We start from the raw sequence: 18,556 nt of genomic DNA, 5'->3' as shown, positions 1-18,556 counted from the left end.
CCAACTCCTTGTGCCCCCCCCCAGCCTGCTCGCTGGTTGGACGGGATGAGAAACAGGAAAAAAAAGGCCTTGACACGGTGCAAGCACTGCTCAGCACTAACTAAAACATCGCTGTGTTATCAACACTGTTTTGGTCACAAATCCAAAACGCAGCCCCATCCCAGCTACTGTGAAGAAAATTAATTCAGTCCCAGCCCAAACCAGCACAGTGGGAAAGGGAGCCCAGGTGAGATTACCTGGCACCCTGTCCACCTGCGTCTTGAAACCTCCAGCGATGGGGACTCCACCACATCCCTGGGGAGGTTGTTCCAGTGAATGACGGTTCTCACTGTAAAAAATGTCTTACAGGAAGACAAATATGAACACATTGACAATAGTGACAAAAAAATCCCATTTGAACCGAAAGCATCCACTCTTACATTCCTCAACATTTATTACATTGCATAACCCGTAAGCAGCTGAGGAGATGTAGTCCCCTAATCACGTTATTCTCAACCCAGAGTGGTCTAGACCGAGTGAAGAGGACCTCGTCATTGCTGCTGAACTTCTGAACTTGTCTCAAGCTAAAACGGATTACAGTGGTAGCAAAAGAAAAGAGATGTCCGATAGCCGCACCACCACCCTGGGCAGATCCATTTCACTGAGACTCCTAAGGGCAAGAAACAGACGGGTGATTCCCACCCCCCACCCCCATTTTTAAGTGCTGCAAATAAAGTCATAAATTCACGTTTTAGAGCTAATGAAAAGCCAGAACTAATTAGTCAGCCAAGAAAGCCCAAACAAGCTCTATTTGGCTGTTTGTAACTTTGGAAAGATCGTGCTTTATCAATAACAGAAGTCAGATTCAAATAACGAATCCTTGAAGTTATTGCTATCTTCTTTCCCTGCCTTGAAGGGAGGACAAAAGATTCTTAGTTTATAAGGCCTCATTAACTTACCTCTCCTGGCACCCAAGCTAATTTTGGCATCGTTACAAAGCATTGTACGGGGCTAACAATCCCAAGGCTTTTAAAGACACTTCTGCCAAGCCTTCCTCCTAAATATGTTTTGCGCTTAACAAGTGGTAAGAAATCCTGTGTACTATTTTGTTTTAAATTGTACTATTCCATCAGAAGGACTGTTTATCACATTCTTATTCTTTTTGTAGTTAAAGCTCTAAAAATTAACTGACCCTTTGTTCGCAAAGACCTTTATCATTTAATTCTCAGCACTGAAGAGCAGCTTAATGCCTTCGGAGTGGGAGGAGAGGACAGAGGAGTATTCTGCAAGAGACAGTAACACGTTATTTTGTGGACGCTAGTGGTGGCTTCACAAAGCCACTTTCTCATGTCCGGAGCCCGAGAGCAATACAACTTGGGATGTTTCTGTTACGTTGCTTTCAGCTAATTGCAAGAGAATCGGTGTACGTGTATCTTTTGAAAGCAGAAGCAATATTCAATCGTTGAGGCATGCATTCTTCTTCCAGCCACTTCTCCAAACTGCTGGGGTGACAGTTGTGTCAAGCTGTTATTTCTTCACGTATTTAAAATCTACTTACAGGTTAGCACAGAACATTAAAACGATTTTCTAGAAGGAATGGCTGATTTTTTGCAAGTCCTAATATAAATTTTAGCCACAGTGAAAACCAAAAATGACCCTTGAAAATGCTGGTATCTGGTCCACAAAACCAGTAGTGAACCTGTGATTCACTTTTATTTAGAGTTGAAGAGGGTGGAGTGGTAAAAGGCAGGAAAGCAATTTTTTTTTCCGAATACTTGAAAAAAAAAAAAATCTGTTTGTTTGTCACTTCCCTCAATAGTTGCAGTTTCAAACAAGCCAACAAAAAAAAGGCCACTACCGCTGACACACCCCTCTTCCACCTTCAAAAGAGGAAAGGAAAAGCCTTTATTTCCCTTTCTGCACTTGCTTTCTCCTTGCCTGTGCTACCCCGGAGCTCCCTGGGGTTGGGTTCACCGTGACGGCAGGGCCTGCTGGCCTCTGCATCCTTTCAAAACTGTAGCATTCGACTTTTTCTTCACCGGAGACTGTCCTGGTGCTTATAAGGCGAAATCCATCTTTGAGTAAAGTGTCAAGCAGCAGGCCTAGCACATTAGTACCGTTAATCAGCTTCCTATTGTCAGGCTTTATGGAAACATACCTAAAATAAGAAAAAAGCAGTTACAACAGACTTCACTTCCTGAAGGATGGAATCAATTTCTTTGTAAAACAAACCAGGTCCTCAGACGGTGCAGGTCAGCACAGTTGCACAGGTTTACAGCAACCGAGGTTCTGGCTATTTTTTTTCCTCCTTTGAGGACAATTCAACCCTCTCCCTCATTCTAAGAACAGTAATTCTCAGTTCACCCAGTTACAGGTCGGGGAAGAAGCGCTTCTCTTTCACCCTCACACCAAAACTTTCTTTCTTAAGAAATAGCTGTGATGACCTCTATCTCATGTCATTTAATGGAGGAGAGGTGAATGGCATGCTCTGTATAATGCTGCAACGTAAGAGTAAACGATGGCAAGGACAGGGATGTCACATTCACCCCAACAGCATCACTTTTCATTCCATGCGATCTCTCTCTACGAACAGTGAAGTTTATTGCAAAGTTACCTGGTACAGCAGGTCTTGTGGTAACAAGTACGAAAATCATTTTCACATTGCCTCAGATGATTTTACTCGATATAAAGTACAGTTTAAGAATCTATCCAGACATTTCGAGGAACAGAAGTCAGGTAAAAATACTATTACAAAATACATAAGCTGACAGGGGTGAAACCGTTCCACAGTTCACAGGAAAGTAGAGCACACATTCATGGAAAGCACAAAAAAAGGCGAAAGAGTCCACGTCACCACAAAGACTAAAAGTTGATAGAAATTCAACAGGCAGCATCATCAAACTTGACTTGTTTCATTACTCAGGATAAGGGTTTCTACTGATCTGCAGAGGAACATTTTTACCAAGTCTGAAGAAATAAAGGAAAGAATCAGGAATATCTTCCCCACTATTTAAGTTGCCACAACCTACTCAACCAATTGTTAGCTCAATAAAATTAGCAATACATTATAGAGTTAAGGTTTGGCACATAAACACATATTGCTTTGCAAATGCAAAGTGTTTTTTCTTCTACTTGCTTAGCTAAAGAAAGCTAGAAGAAAGATAAACTTTATTCATCTTTTTTTTTTTAAATAATCAAAAGACTGCTGTGTTGATTCATATATTCAGATAGAATAACCCTTTTGGGAATATTTCAATGAAATTTCCATAAAATTCCACATGTTCTAACAGCCACAGAGGACAAATTAGGTTACATTTTCTTATACAGTAAGAACCTGTCTCCATACAATAGAGACATCCAGCAAAAGCTTGATTAAAAAATGTAAGTTGTCATTAGAATACGATACTGCTATCACAAAAATCACTGATACACAGTAATCTTAATAAAAAACAGAACCTGGCTCTGAATTCCAAGAACACCCACTGTGTAGCATATAGTTAATAATCTACTCCTTCTCCCTCCCCCCAATAAAAGGCTCTACAAAAGCTTTCCAGTCCCTGAATTGCTATCTTAGTTCCACTGGTGTTTTTAACTCTGTTTAGCCATTCTCTTTTTCTTCCTTTCCACATGAAAGTCTTTTGGACCATGAGCTAGTGGAGATTAAAGGCTTCCCCACTACTTCGCTCCTTATTTGTTTTGTTTTCTCTGCTTCATTTTACCCTGTGTTTTTCAAGTCCTCTAGAAGGTCACTGATGCCGTGAAATTCTAAAGCCTGGGAGAGAGAGTGAGGAGGAAAGTGCAGAGAGAGAGAAAGACCCAACGGAACTCAAAAACAAACACCTACATTCCTATTTTAGGAAGCTGAAGAACGGGCAAATCAGCGTAACAGAAATTAAACTGGGTATTCCAGAACTAGAAAAAGATAACATTAAACTAGCAGAAAGAAGGAAACACGTTTCTTTTCTCTCAGAGAGCTGTCCAATAGTTTCTTTAAAATCAGCTTTGCTAGCACATAGCATGTACTTCAGGGACTAGAAGTCACGAAGACATTTCCATAATGAAAAGTCACACTAGGGAGAGTACCTGGCCACAAACTGGTCACCAGCAGAGTAGTCAGTACCGCACTGAAACACCATGTCGTGATGAGAAGGCCTTTCCAAAGGAAGTGGAACGAGTGGTTTCTGAGAAGGAAAAGGGCTGTTCCAGCTCTGTCCTGACTGCTGCCCTGTAAACACAGTGATCTGTCCAGCTAGTGTCTCAACGGTGGTACTGCAGGAACCGAAGATCCGGAAAAAGGCCTGCATCTCTTGGAGAGAAAAACGCACTTCCAAGATCTCCAGCCTCGGCTTCAGCAAGTGTTCCTGGCTCAGGAGGTCGGCCAGAGGGTAGAGTCCATAGAATTCTGCTTCTCTCTGCAGCCTCTGATAGTCTGAGAAATCAGTAGGTAAGGAGACCTGGAGAGTCCTCAAGAAGTCCATGATGTACCTAAACAAAGTTCCATCTCTGTCCACAAAAACCTCTCCATTCACCAGTTTAAATTCCGGGTCATCACTGTTCAACATCCGTGCTAACCTGGACTCGGGGAACTGCTGCAAGGTAGAAGCCCGGGTTACGAATCTCACACCTCCCACGCTCAGAATGACCACCTCTTGATTACTCATTGCTATCTCAGCCACTCAAGAGCTGTAAGTCTCTGATCTACATGTTTGTGACTTGATCTTTCCTAAACTGCAAGGCATCTGTAGCTGCAAGAACCATTCAGTGCTTTCAGCAAGTGTTTGGAGTGAGGTGTGGAGCAGCGACAGGATTCCCAGGCAACAAAGATGTAAATATCATGTACAATAGTTTTGTTTGCAGGGCTTGGTTGCTTGGAAACTTTGATTCTTGGAATTTAATGTTTTATTTTTTAAATGAACAGCTTGCAAGGACTACTGGAAGAGAGTAAATTGACTGTCACAACTTACCAAACCTTGAGAGAGGCCAACGAATATCCCCAAAATATGACAACAGGCATGCATTATGTTTGTTTCCCGGAAATGTCAACTAAATGTTTTCATTCTATATATTGCTGTTCATAGGACCACTGCAAAAAGAAGTTAGATGAGCTTCAAGCAACATATTTCAGTACCGTATGCTCTTAAAGAAGGGCACTTCAGAAAACTCAAGCTTACAGTTTGCTTTAAATCACTGTTATCCTACGGCCAAGTCAATACACTCAGAAAATTCAATTAATTCCTGAAACAAGGTACACAAAAATACAGTAACAGTAGAAGAGCCTATATATGTTCCAACACTAAAGCACTTCCAAACACCAACAACATCCATACTCCTGTCACGTTACGCGCTCTCTTCCAAGGAATCATCCCAGCACTTTTCCTGGCTTTTGGAACACGATCTGGAGAGACACAGGGGGAAAGGAGAGAAACTGCTCTGCCTGCCACCTTTGCAGGGCTAGAGCGCAAGCTGCCTTCCTGCTGCTGACCCGTGCGTGCCTTTCACCGCACTGAACTGCTTACATTAAGGCCACTTTTTGAGAAAGTGTGGCTTCAGAGAAACATGGATCTAACAAGACAGCTCAGTTACCCAACGATCTGATGTTGGAAAAGTAAACTGCAAAATATGTACTATCTACAAAGTAGTACGTACTATCTTGCCGCTTGTTCTTCTGTTTCCAACCTCAACTGATTTCTCTTTACCCCTAGAATTTATGCTTGCCCTGAAGATGCATTTTTGCACAGAACATGTAAACAATATCCAGTATCTACAGTAATCTGAATGCACAGGATAATTACAATATTTGGTTATGCAAAAAAATACATACATCCATTTCAGTGAGAAGTAACATCCTCAGATAGAAAGTCGTTCCAGAATGTGAATGATGCACTCTGTATTTTGTATCAACAAGCCTCTCAGGACAGTGCTCTTCTCAACCACAACTGTTCTTCCTCTTTCCTAACCACCTCCCAGTTAAAAATAACTTTTTTTTAACTATGACCTTTTAGGAAGTGACACTTTTTATCTTATTCTACAATTACATTAACATTAAACTAAGTACACAGTTTGGCCCTATATTTTGGTAAGAAAAATTATTTACAGTGAATAATATTCACATAATCACCACTGAAAGAAGAATCCAGAAACAATGTGTTTTTCAAAGCTCCATTTCATCTTCCAGTTTATCAGTGCTGAAACTATGTGAACAGTATGAATGTTTTGGAAACATTTCGAATCTTTGAATGTTTTCACTGGAACTCTTAAAAAACCAATTAATTTTAAGAAGTTCTATGTTTTCTTCACCAGATCTCTCTTAGTTCTTATATTTCAGCAGGGACTTCACAACAGTTTATATTTGCACACAAACTGTGCAACATTATCCAGTACAACCAACGTATAGTTTTTACACTTTTCTCTTAGAAGTGAAGCTCCATCTGTCATCTGTTCCCAGTAAAAGACTGCATGATCTGCTATCTCCACTGTATCTGCCAAATAGGACAAGCTAATTGTAAAGAATTGAGATTTCCAGCACTGGAGATTGTCAACGACTGACTCCACGAAGGACATTCTGGTGACAGCAAGAATAAGCAAGCAAATAAGAGAGTTCACTATAAATCTGCGTGAAAAGACCGAGGGAATCTTGAATTTAAGAGTGTTGTTTTCCTGAGGCAAGGAAAGTTTGTCCACATCAACTAGTTTTATTCCATTCCACTGGCTGGTATCAAAGCTCTTCATTGTAGGGCTGATGTCCACACTGGAACAAGGTAAAGGGGTTTCTTTGAGCACCTTGATTTTTTCCCTGAACTCCTGCATCTGTTGCAGAAATATAATGGGTTCAGACACATCTTTGAAGGCCTCCGCGATGTTAAAAGCCATCCGTTGCTCTTGCAGAATTGTTTTCAGTTTATTGATTTCCGGGTCATAGGCCTGCATCACTGCAAGCTTCATGGTCTCAAAGTCAGAGAGAATCTCATTTCGTTTCTGCTCCAGTGTGTGCTGCAGCTTCTCAAAGAACTCCTTCACTTTGTCAGAATCTTTGGTCAGCATCTGCAGAGCTTTCCTCTTACTGGTTTCTAAGGTATCCAGCCGCGAGAGGGCATCTCCACAACGCCAAGTTTCAAAGCCCTGAAACAGGGTTTCAAAAGCCCGCTTCTCCTGGGAATAAGCTTCTTCAATAGAACAGAAAACGTGCTTTGTGTGGTCACCACGGGTGGCACATACCCCACAGATCAGCTGCATGTCTGTCCGGCAAAAAATGTTAAGGGGTTGCCCGCTGTGAACTTTGCACACAGGCATTTTTGGAGTTACTTTGATTTTGTTATACTTCTCCACGATACCTTTCAGGGAATAGTTGACTTGCAAGCTGTTGACTCCAGTAACGGGAGTTTCCTTCCTGCACGTGGGGCACTTGAAAGGGGACGGCCTCCAAAGCACATTCCGCACGTTTCCCTCAAGAATTCCTTCCAGACACTTTCTGCAGAAGTTGTGTGAACAGGGCAGGACACGAGGATCATCAAACAGGCTACAGCAAATGGGACAGGTGAGATCTTCCTCTAGGAGCTCCATCATATCCTAGGAAAGAGAAGAAAGATGGTAACGGAACTTACAAAATTTATTTTTCCTCCAGGAAAACGATGCAAAAACCGACCTCCATCTGAGACACGGCTCAGTGGGAAAAGGATCTACTTTTTTCTCCCGTATCCTTAAGACAGAGCCTCAGCTGGGTTTTTGCAGCCGGTCCAGTTACCTGTGGTATCTGGCCACCAGATGGCAGGCATAAGAACGGCTCATTGTTCAGGCAGAACCATTTTTGGACTCCACGAGAAATCCTGGAAAAGAATGCTTGCCAAACCCAGCAAGGACTCTGAATTAAAATAACTCATGTACTCATAACAACAGCTCAAGACTTGCATCTTTCCTCACTGATGCAATACGCAGAAACTGGATTTTCACAAAGGATACCCAGCCCATACGCCCTGCTAAGACTCGATTACTCTCTACTTGCTCAACTCATCCAAAGCTTACATTTTCAAACCCCATGCCCCACTACTCTAAGAAGGTGACTGAAACAGACCAGCTTCGGAATTGCTTCAGCTACAGAATACGTGATGTGGCTCTTTGCTCTACCTACAAAGCCAAAGCTGAGTCACCACTCACCTAAAAAGTTAGCTTTTCTCTTGCTCCTGCAATATTTTTAAATAACCAAGTGAACGTGTTATCGCTGAGCTATTCAGAACAAAGTTAAAGTTTCTCTTCCGCCCTCTTCCTTCTGCTAAAAAGAATGGGATGACGGGAAGACGATGATTTTGCCCCTATACTCTTGAGTCTTCCTCTTTATGAATAGCTCTCTCTTTCCAACTTGTACTCACAGCTTTTAGCCACAGTAGCAGCACAAAGATCAGTTTTGCTTATGTGTTAAGAGGATAATAACTACAAAACTAAAATGACAGTTCTCCATCTTTTAGTAAATGGAAATTCACAGTGCAGAAAGTATTTGCTCCATCTCCTTTACCGGGGAGGATTTTACTTCTTAGTTAGGGAGCTGGAAAAGCAGCTTTGCATGCCTGACAGTGAGGACAGCAAACCACTGCAGAAAATGCTTACTACAACACGTTCCATCAAAATTGCAGGACAAACATTGAAGACTTTCATGATCCTAAAAATACAGAAAACATACACAAAAAGGTTTCATGATCCAAATAAAACTGTCCTGTTGCATTCCAACCCCACTTATCCAATCAAATAATTATGCTTTATAAATATAACTGAATTTCAAAACCATTATATGACATCATTAAAAACCTCGGATTTTAAAAAAAGAAACGGGCAAGTCTACGAGCTTTTTTTTCCCCCTCTTACAACACCAGTAACACCAAACCAAAAATACTGAAAACTTGTATGCCTGCTCGGGACAGCTGAACTTCTGTCTTCTTTAGGACATTCATTTCAGAGTGTAAGTTGCCTGTGGATTGAAACATCCCTTTGTATTAGCAACTTGGTATTTGTGTGAGGAACTACAGCAACATTTCAACCTCTCCATTGGGAATTTCTCTGTGTAACTTCTGATCCAGGTTTGGACGGCCCTGGAATTCCCCGCTCATAGCACACGGACCAAATGGCACAGCGGTTCCTTCCTTCACCTGGGCTACATAAACTCTCTGGGTAGAAACCCAGCAGATGTCACCCATCAGAAAGAGCAACTTGCACAATTTTATCATTAGGAAGAAGAATGGCAAAACAAATCAAACCATAAAACGCAAAAACAACCACAGCAGCTTTTTCCCACACTCCAGAGAGAAATTCATTTAGCATGCTTCTCAGCACAGAAGTTGGGTTTATCAGCCAGCAGCAGGCTGAAAGCAAAACCAGAATTTCACCGAGCTTCAAACAAAACAAAAAGATAGCTCTTGAATTGCAAGTTTCCTGCAATGGCGTGTAAGTATTCTAAATAAAACCTGGCCGAGTCGGGCTGCATTTCCACAAGCAGTTGAGCTCATCAGGAGAGGTCTGGTCTCCCTTCCTTCGCAAGCACCCCGGTCCTTGTCAGGACCTCCTACGAGCAATTCCACCAGCCTTCTGTTGGGCTGGTGTGTTGAATCAGCCCAAAAAAGGGTCCCACGCAGGAAAAGGCAGGAGGAAGGGAGATGGGAGCTCCTGCTCCCACCAGCAACAATCTTAACCCTGCTCGCCCCACCGAGAGGAACCGCAAGCTAAGGGAGGGTCAGCGTAGACATTTTACCGCGAAATGATTGACCCCCGGGTGCAGCAGGTATCCCAGCAGCCAAAAAGAGCTGAGGGAAGCGGCCCGTGCTTTAAACCTGTTATTTCAGGGCCAAAGTTGGTGGTTTTTTTTCCCAGGAGTACCAGGTAGATCCAACACGTTCAGCCTTCAGAAAGCTAGAAAGGCCTGCAGGAATAAGCAGTTCTGCCTGAGTGCAGTTACCAGCCCCAGGAACACCGTTTCGCTGACAGGGCCGGACGATCCGCCGGGCGCAGGGAGCACCGCCAAACCCCTTCTCCTGCGCTCCCCTCCTTCTCCCTCTGCCCCGGGAGAGGTTCCCTCGCTCCTTCGGCTTACAAACACCCTCCTGCCCGGGGCGGGGGGGGGGGGGGGGATCCCCGACACCCGCCTCAACGATGGCGTTCCCGCCGGGCCCGGCCCTGCTCCCCGGCCTGCCCTCCGCCGGGCACCGCTTCTCGGGGAGGAGGGCAGCCCTCGCCGGGGCGGGGGCGGGGGGGGGGAGTCTGCCTGCCCTCGCCCCCGCAAAGGGTAACCGGGCAGCGGGGTTTACGCGGGAGGGAAGAGGGCTGCGAGCCAAACCACCGGCCGCGGCCGCGGCCTTCGCTCGCCCAGCCGGGCCTGCCCCTCCGGGCCCCGGCCCCGCGCCGACCACCGGTCCCCGTGTCCCCCCGCTCCGTTACTCACCATCCCCGGCCGGGGACCGCGGGGAGGGCAGGCGGAGGGAGCGGGGTTTGCCTCGGCCGGCCCCAGCCGCCGCCGCCGCCGCCGCCCCCCCCCGCTTCCCGCTCCGGGGCCCGGCTCCCTCCCCGCCTCACCTCGGCGGCGCGATCGCGAAGGCCGCCGCCATCCGCCCGGCCCCTTCCTCGCTTCGTCCAGAGAAACCCCCCCTCCCCTGCCCCGAGTCGGGAGCTGCTGCCCGCCGTCCCGGACCGGACCGGACCGGGCCGGGGGGGGGAGTGAACCCACCCACCTTGGCCGGCGGCCGCCGATCCGGCCCCCCGCGGCTTCTTCCTCCTCCTGCTCGGCCCCGGCAGCGGCGAGGAAACCCCCCCCCCGGGGCTGCCTGCAGGGAGGGAAGGGACGGCCCGGCAGGCCGGTGGATGCCGCTCAGTCCGAGGCCGGTGGCCGAGCTGTGCGGGCCCCCCCCGCCCCGGGCAGGCGGGCAGGCTGGCTGTTCCGCCGCCGAGATATTGTCTGTTGTTGATTAACTCTGCGAAACTGGGACTCGGGGAGCGCAGCGCGCAGGCTGCGCAGCCCAGCGAGGAGCAAGCTGCCGGCTGGCGATGCCCGCCGAGCGTCTCCCACCTCCTGAAGGCACTCGCGAAGAAAAATAACGTCGTTTTAGCCAGATGATAGCCTTACGTGCTTCGTAAAAGGACGGAGACGCGTCCCTGTTTGCTTTAACGTGCTGGCCGTACCGTTTCCTACTGGTGAGTCTCTTGGAGAGTAACACGGCCTGTCGAACCTACGCAGGTCTCCCCCAATAACACCAACTAGTCCCGGGGAGACGGAGCAGGGGGGATCCCGCGTCCGCCTGGGAGGACCCTCCAGTTACAGGACTACGAAACTGCGGCTGGAAGCGCTGAGACTGCGGAGAACTTTTGCCATCGGTATCTTTTCGGCAGTCCTTCTGTTAGTTTGCGGTCAACGTAAGACTTTGTGAAACGCTACATCAAAAGCCGTGCCCAAAACGCACGGTACTCTGCCTCCTGCATCCCTGTCACTCCCCTACTCTTTGCTCACCCCTGCAGTCACGTCGCTCATCAGCACAGGGGAGACAATTCACGTTCGATACTACCGATACTACCCACACAAGTAACGTCACAGGCGAGACTGTACTTCCACCAAATGAAGCTCCCTCAGGCACCTGACATCTTTCTTCCGATTGTTTAAGAATCTGGATTTTAAAAGCCATTCAATAACACGCAGAGGCTGTGCTTCCCCAGTTTACTGCAGCCAGAGGAGGAAGAGCTCTCTTCTTCCTCGCCTTTCCTCCTGCTGCCTCCACCCGAGCTGGCCTGCCCTCTCAGCTGGACTCAACAGGAACAGTTTGACCAAGGACAAGTATTTCTGAAAATCCCCTTCAGAGTGCTCACACATTTGGGCATTTCATCCACTACCTACAGGAGAACGGTCCCAGAAAGTAGAGTTGCTGCACAAAAGCAACAAAGACTTTTAGGTGCACTTCAGCGTCGTGCTTGTTTCTTCTCAATTGTCCGGCATCTTCTTTGCTGTTTATTAAAAACAAGTAATTCCAGGTAGTTTCTGAAAAGTGATAGCTTAATGCATTCCTCAGCTACCCAAATTGCGTTCAAGTAATATCCCAATGCTTGCACATTTACATTTTCCAAGTACCCCTTGTCTACGCTTTCCCAACATCAAGAATTTCCCGATTCTACTCATCTTCTCTTTAATTTTATGGTTAAAGATATTAACGACAACATGGCATTTTAGATTCCTCACTCATAATTAAGCTCATATACTTCTCGTGTAACTTTTTTCCTGATATATTTTTAGAGTACATTTTATTCTCCATTAATTCTTTGGGCTGGTCCTACTCTGTCTCCTTATAAGTGAAGGAGGAGCTGTATGGGCATAAGAGTGGACGCCTGCCCGCCTGGGATATCTCCTCTTCATTAGGACCATCGGAAAATGTTCTTGTCCCTCCTTGCCTGGGCTTTCTTCTCTCAAAGATGAAAGCTTAAACTTCTGGGCAAACACAGCTTGGGGTTTCTGTGACAGTGCCCAGCCAGCACCGTACCTAAGTGTACCATGGCTGTCCTGAGCGTGATCAAATATAATTCAGGCATTTTACTACTTCTGTCTGACTGATAGAACAACTGTTTGCACACATCTTTCATATACTCTATACTCTTTTTACCTCCTTGTTGTTTAGAGAGGTTTTTCAATAGCAGTTTGCTTATGAGCTTGCATTCCCGCATCTGAGAGCACAGAGTGTCTTCCTGAAGCAGCATCAGAGGCTGTTTGTTGAAGCTTCAGAGAAATGTTCTGGCCGATGGAAAAGAGCATTAGTAGATTTGTGGCAGTATTTCCCTATCTAATAAGGAAACAAACCCAAGGGAAATCTAGGCTCAAAGGAGAGGCCCGGCTTGAAGGGAAGTGTTAGTATAAAAGTCACTTACCCATGGGAGGGTTGAAAATACAGGGGTAGGAGTTTGGAAGGAATTATAAAATCGTGGCAACTGCCAGCCTTATGAAACAAACACCATGTTTGCTGTAAGACAAAGGGATAGCGCCTACTGTCATCTTTAAACTACAGAGAGAACCCAGATCGTGGATCTTCTACTCAGTGTTATGACAGCAGATTTCTGAGACTGAAGCTGTACGCTGTGGTTCAGTCAGCGAGCTCAGAGCTGACCACTACTGTGCCCTCCTCGCCTGTACCAGCTCTGCCAGCCTCTGCAGATGCTTTACCGAGCTGATTTGACCCGATAAGCCAGCAGAACGTTATTCCTTTTTCTTTGCCAGGTGAGTTTGCTGCTGATTCAATGAGTTAAACCAGTTCAGTGCAAGATTAGACAATCACCAGGTCTAACATCAGAGGAAAAGAGGAACAAGATTTTTCCCTTTCTGTGGAAGCAAGCCATTAATGTGACTCAAGCTGTAACAGCTAATTTTACACTGAGAGGTAGATTCACGGGGGGTTAAGCCAAGCCGAGACTGTGCTACTGGCAAAAGAGATCATTCCATCCTTTTCCCTTCCCTTAGACATGTTTCCCCGATGCCTCCTCTCTGCTGGCTCTGACATTCATGCGGCCACATGTTAGGCTAGATCCACTTGCCAACAGAGCTGAAAGCTAATCCAGTTTAAAAAAAAAAAAAAAGTTTTCAGCAGGATCAATTTTGGCAGCCTGCTGATCCCGCAGCCAAACAATGCCAGGATGAGCCAGCGAGAGGGCCTGTTTCGGTGGCAGCCTGCACACACGTCAGCATAAACCAGAAGTGCCCCCACAGGCCATAATTTCACAAATGCTTCCAGCCAGCTATTGCCAGTGCTGCTGCCAAAAGTAACACAGCCTTGCCCTTCGGCCACACCAACTGCTCATGCCGGGCCCCAGGCACCCCCTGTGCTGTGCTGGAGAAGATGTCGAACACAAAACTGATTGATAAATGTAGCTGGCATTAAAAGCAGCTTTTTTTGGTTTTTTTTCCCCAGGTTTGTATTCCCCATCAGTAAGGCTCCTCTGAAGCCATGCTACCAAAGACCTGTCAGACTGTAATTGTCTCCTAGGGTGAAACACCAAGGCAAAGAGGTGAGTTGAAAGCATTTTCCAGTCTTATCCTTGGCTGCAAGTCTGCCTTTTACTTCCCACTGAAGGAGGTTAAGGCTTCACGTCCCGTTGCAGAGGTGTCAGAGCACACACAGAGTACACTCCGGTGTCGGGACAGTGACTTCTTGAAGCACACTGCTTTATTCAGCTGTGCTGGTGTGAGCATACCCTCAAGTGGAGAGAGGCACTCTGAGATGTACGATGTAGTCGCTGTGGGGACCTAAACACGGAAATAAATCTGCAAGAGCTTTGATGCCGATAGCAGCTCGGCAAGAAGACGCTGTAAGATAAAATGAATAAAGAAACTATTCAAAACAGCTCCCTGTTATCAAACACCTTACTCATGTATAAATGTTTCACAACTATATCGTATCTGACTATGTTTCTTTTCAACAGATACATCTGGACTATATTAAACACTCCAAAGGAGGGATCAGAGAAAGCAGTTTCTTGTTATTGTTCCATAAAAGCTACTTTTAATATGCATTGTAGAAATACCAGGCGTTAAAAATCCATGAAGGATCGTCAGCGATTGAAATGATCAACTGCTGTTTTGAGGTCTGAATTTCAGAGACTGCCTTGATATCTACAGGGTCTCCGATGACTATTTTAGCAGTACTGAAAAGCTCTGTAGTTTTACACACAGAACTTTGACCCACACAGTTAACTAATATTCAGCACTTTGCCAGATTTTCCTGCGAGGGGAGGGAAATCGATGATGAATTCGGTTATCTCCTTAGCGTAACCCTATTTATTTACAAAGAATGTACAGCCACGTCCCATTTCCTTGCACGCAGAGGAAGCAAATGGGAGGGAGTACTGCGCGGCAGTCCAAGTTTGCTGCTCTAGCCAGGATGCTTGCCCAGAAGAAGCTGTCCCTTGGCTTTTTCTCAGGGCCATGCACCACTGCTTCTCCCACTGTCTGCTGGCTCTCGCGTGGTGTTTCCGGTCCCGGACATGCACACAGGCAAACACAGCTGCAACCAATCTGCGCTCTTGCTGCCGCGTTCGCAAGCAGTCCCTAGAGAAATCTCTCTGACTTTCCCCAAATTAGTGCTTGCTCATAGGAGTTAGCTCATCTTAGCGCTTGGCCATGTAGCCCTGTGCCATGGGCAGCGGTTTCTAGTTTTTAGCTATCTTACGCCATAAAAGAACTTGATCGTTCCTTCCCGAACAAAGCATGGCCAGCGTGCCTGTCGGTTTTAATGAGGTTTGTGATTGCCTATAGATCAAAGCTCTGCTCCGGTGAGTTTTGCTTATATTGCATAAAGAGGAAAGGAGAAGTGACCTCCAAAGTAAATAGAACAACGAGGAACAAAATTAATTTTCATATACAATTTCTTCTGCGATTTGGCAAGCGTCAGATTAACTGTATAAAACAGAAGACTTCCTACAGAATGTTAATCCTCACAAGAACACATTATAATGAAGATTTCAAAAGTACAAGCACAACCTGTTCTTCATCTGAGACCTTGTCTGTATCATCTTCCAAACCACAGGCCTGACCCTGGGAGTGGAAGGACTGCTTTCAATAAACAAACCTTGATTTTCCAGTCCTGCACCATCATTTACTTCTGTGCAAGTTGCATGGAGACGTTACTAAATCCATTCCAGCATATTTAATAACTACTTTTTTCATTGGTTTTCACAGGTGTAAATGCTTCCACAAAGCTTGTGGCAGCGGAGAAGCAAGTCCCAGAGGTTTTTACTAGCAGGGCAAAGAGGAATTATTTTTCTGAGAACTGATTAGTCGTGTTGTATTACATGCTGTAACAGCAGGAGAGAGTTCCCCTCTCTCCCGTGAATTTGGCGGTATCAGGGAACCTTTCTGCAACGTACTTGTCTGCAGCCAGTAGATCTACTTTGCAGGGCAAATGAGAGACAGTTGTACTTTGTGAATGAAGCTCTGAGCTAGAGAACAAAACAAGTCAATGACCACCATTTTCTTTCAGCAGGATCTCCAAATATGCCTGCATTTGTGAAATGCATGGGACCAGGTCGTTTTCCTGTCCTTCTAACATGGTTCCCAGACAAAATGTCTCTGCTGCTACTGTTCGAGGAAATAAAGTTAAAACCCTGTGAGCAACAAACATGTTTAGGCATGCTGAGCATAATTTTGCTTCCAGTGTGGGAGGGTCCTAAATACTTGGCCTCCCCAGTGAAAGAAATGCACATTCAAGAAAGGCAGAAGCTGAATTAACCCTTCATTACCAAGCACAATTATACTTCTAAATATTGGGGCCCAGATCTTCATTTCCTTGGTGCAGTTCTTTGTGCGCTGTGAGAATTTTAGCGTTCAAATATGCTCTAAACAGGCTGACAAGCACATTTACAAATACTGTCCTGCTGGAAATGCTCACCTCATCCTCCAAGAAAGGCATATGAATAAGCCATGTTCCTTACCAGCCGACCAGCTGACTTTTGCCTTACTTCCACCGGACCAGCGTTGTTATCTGCTTGATTTTGTCCGGCGCCGGAGCCTTCACTCGGAGCACACGGACATGTTCGCCGCTGTTCCTGCGCAACCCACTGTGACGTTGAGCTGCCACCAGCCGCTGTCAGGGTGCTCAGCAGCCAGGCTCCGCACCTGGAGGGAGACAGGATGGGCGCAGGGATGGGAGCTGCACTGACCTTGGTCCCCCGAGGCCTCCTGCACACCGAGCACGTAGGCACTGGAGCCAATGTGCTCGGCAACTTTTCCAAGCTGTGGCATGCACTTTACCTTCAGGAGTGCTGCAGTCTGCTGGCCTGTAAAACCAGCCTCTCAAGTTGAGAAAGTAGTGGAGCGGGAAACTGGCAGGAAGGCACGGCCAGCCACTGCTCCCCAAAGCCCCGTCCCCTTGAGTCCAACCGATTCGGCAATGCTGACTTCATGTGGCGAGATGCATTTGGATTCCCAGTGCTCATTTTGGGGAAGAAAGGGCTTACTGGGGCACAGAGAAAAAAATGGGATGGGGACTCATTTGGAGGTTGAGTCTCAAAGTTGTTGGGGTTTTTTTTTAAACTATATTAACTTTTGTCATTTAGCATTTACTGTAACAAACCCACAGTGTGTGACAGACAATAAAAATCCCGCAGTGACTTAAATGGGACTAATTATGTGAACAACAAGCTACCAATGGGAATCATGATGCCCTCCATACGAAATAAATAAACATCAGTTTCCACCTAATATTTACTTTTTAGATGTTCAAGAGTAATCCCATTTGGCATATTTTAAGGAAGTGAGCTCTTGACCCCAAATGTTTATGGGCTGTAACAGTAAGTCAAATAAAAGAAAGGAAGCATATTTAAAAACTGTTCTTAAAATCAGATTGGTTTTAGGCACAATTTTGAGAGAGACAGCGTTTCACCTCATGTTTCAAGTAAAGGGGTAAGCGTGACTGATACAGCCCATCCAGACCAATAAGATAATTCTTGCTATGAAAATTTCTTTTAACAAGGGGTTTTGAATATCCGCTTAGTCCCCTACCCTCCCAGGACAGATAACGTTGTACCACATGGGTTATGTTAGTTCCATCATATTATATACTGTAATAAAATGTAAAGGGAGCTTTCTAGGTCAAATGCCACAAAATAAGACACCAGCTGAAAATCATGAGAAACAACAATTTCATCCCGAATTGGTTTGGAGACAAATAAGCCTTTAAATAGAAGTATTTAAATTATCTGCTGTCTGCAAAACATTCTAGATCAGTGGTTCATGGCACAGTATTTACTGGATATTTTTCTGTAGGTAAATAAGAATGTGAAGTGGGTACAGGTGGGCTTCTATAGCAATGTTATCACTATTTACTATATATGTTGGAGCCCAGTTTGTGGCCCCTGTTCTGGATGCTGCGTGCTGTAGGGACAGCTCTAGGGCTTTCGCTGAAGAAACACTTGCGTAACCCGAAGGCCACAAGTCAAGCTACAGCTTTTTAAATTACGTGGCATTCTGCCTCTATGAAAGGGACACAAAGCTGGTCCCAAAGTGTGCTTTGCAAAAAGATGGTAAGTGCAATGATAGCACGCAGGCTTTTCACTGTAGCGGTCTTTACAGTTGAGTTCAGCTGGCCCTTAGTAAATCAGGAGAAACACTCTACAAAAGCTTTTGAACAGGTGAGAAAGTACTCTAGAAGCAAGCAGGACTCAAAAAGTTCAGAGTTAAGACTCACTAGCTGGACAGAAGATGAGGAGAAAGAGCGACCCACAGGGAGCAAATGCCATGGCGGCAGGCGGAGAGACCCTGGGCGGGAGCGAAACTTTCGCTTTGCGGGCTCCTGTCCCTTTGGCTTTTCCAAGAAAGAATTAAAAAAAGAAGGGGGGGGGGGGGGGAGAAGAGATAAATGGGGTTCTTATTACTTGGAGCCAGGAATAAATGACCGGTAAATTTCCACAAAGGAGTCCCTTCCCACATGGCCCAGCACCCTGAAGTTTGTCAACACGGTACCTACCATCTGCTCATCATGATCAGTGTCCCCTTATATATATACATACATATATATGTAGGAGGTATATATATAAAAATTGTCCTTTATATGTGTGTGTATATATGTATAAATTGCCC

The 18,556-nt window shown here is 45.6% G+C and overlaps 2 protein-coding genes across 11 annotated transcripts; both read right to left on the bottom strand.

Moving 5' to 3' along the window:
• Window positions 1-410: 410 nt before the first annotated feature.
• Window positions 411-4,653, bottom strand: KCNRG (potassium channel regulator). Its single transcript, XM_030036502.2, has 2 exons — window positions 4,063-4,653; window positions 411-2,137 (listed from the first exon to the last, which is right to left on the bottom strand). The coding sequence occupies exons 1-2, from the start codon at window positions 4,638-4,640 to the stop codon at window positions 1,885-1,887; spliced, it is 831 nt and encodes a 276-aa protein (XP_029892362.1). The 5' UTR covers window positions 4,641-4,653; the 3' UTR covers window positions 411-1,884.
• Window positions 4,654-4,860: 207 nt separating this feature from the next.
• On the bottom strand, window positions 4,861-16,728 carry TRIM13 (tripartite motif containing 13). 10 transcript variants are annotated; one of them, XM_030036497.2, is made up of 2 exons: window positions 16,411-16,728; window positions 4,861-7,545 (listed from the first exon to the last, which is right to left on the bottom strand). In XM_030036497.2, exon 2 carries the CDS (start codon window positions 7,540-7,542, stop codon window positions 6,313-6,315), a length of 1,230 nt encoding a protein of 409 aa, XP_029892357.1. In that variant the 5' UTR covers window positions 7,543-7,545; window positions 16,411-16,728; the 3' UTR covers window positions 4,861-6,312. The 10 variants fall into 10 exon arrangements, with proteins under 10 accessions (XP_029892357.1, XP_040984600.1, XP_029892360.1 ...); XM_041128666.1 differs by lacking the exon at window positions 16,411-16,728 and adding an exon at window positions 16,368-16,390; XM_030036500.2 differs by lacking the exon at window positions 16,411-16,728 and adding an exon at window positions 11,134-11,156.
• Window positions 16,729-18,556: the final 1,828 nt, after the last annotated feature.

This window comes from Aquila chrysaetos, chromosome 14, assembly GCF_900496995.4.
Source record: "Aquila chrysaetos chrysaetos chromosome 14, bAquChr1.4, whole genome shotgun sequence".
NCBI classification, from domain to species: Eukaryota; Metazoa; Chordata; class Aves; order Accipitriformes; family Accipitridae; genus Aquila; species Aquila chrysaetos.
Note: the sequence above shows the minus strand (reverse complement) of the source record. Positions and strands in the feature narration are given on the sequence as shown.

Bases quoted from the DNA above. Each gene is read 5' to 3' on its own strand.
- KCNRG (XM_030036502.2), bottom strand. From the start codon at position 4,640: ATGAGTAATCAAGAGGTGGTCATTCTGAGCGTGGGAGGTGTGAGATTC. The intron at 2,138-4,062 runs GTACTCTCCCTA...TTCTTATTTTAG, and splicing joins GGTGACCAGTTTGTGGCCAG to GTATGTTTCCATAAAGCCTG.
- TRIM13 (XM_041128666.1), bottom strand. From the start codon at position 16,388: ATGCCTTTCTTGGAGGATGAG. The intron at 7,546-16,367 runs GTGAGCATTTCC...TCTCTTTCCTAG, and splicing joins TGCCTTTCTTGGAGGATGAG to GATATGATGGAGCTCCTAGA.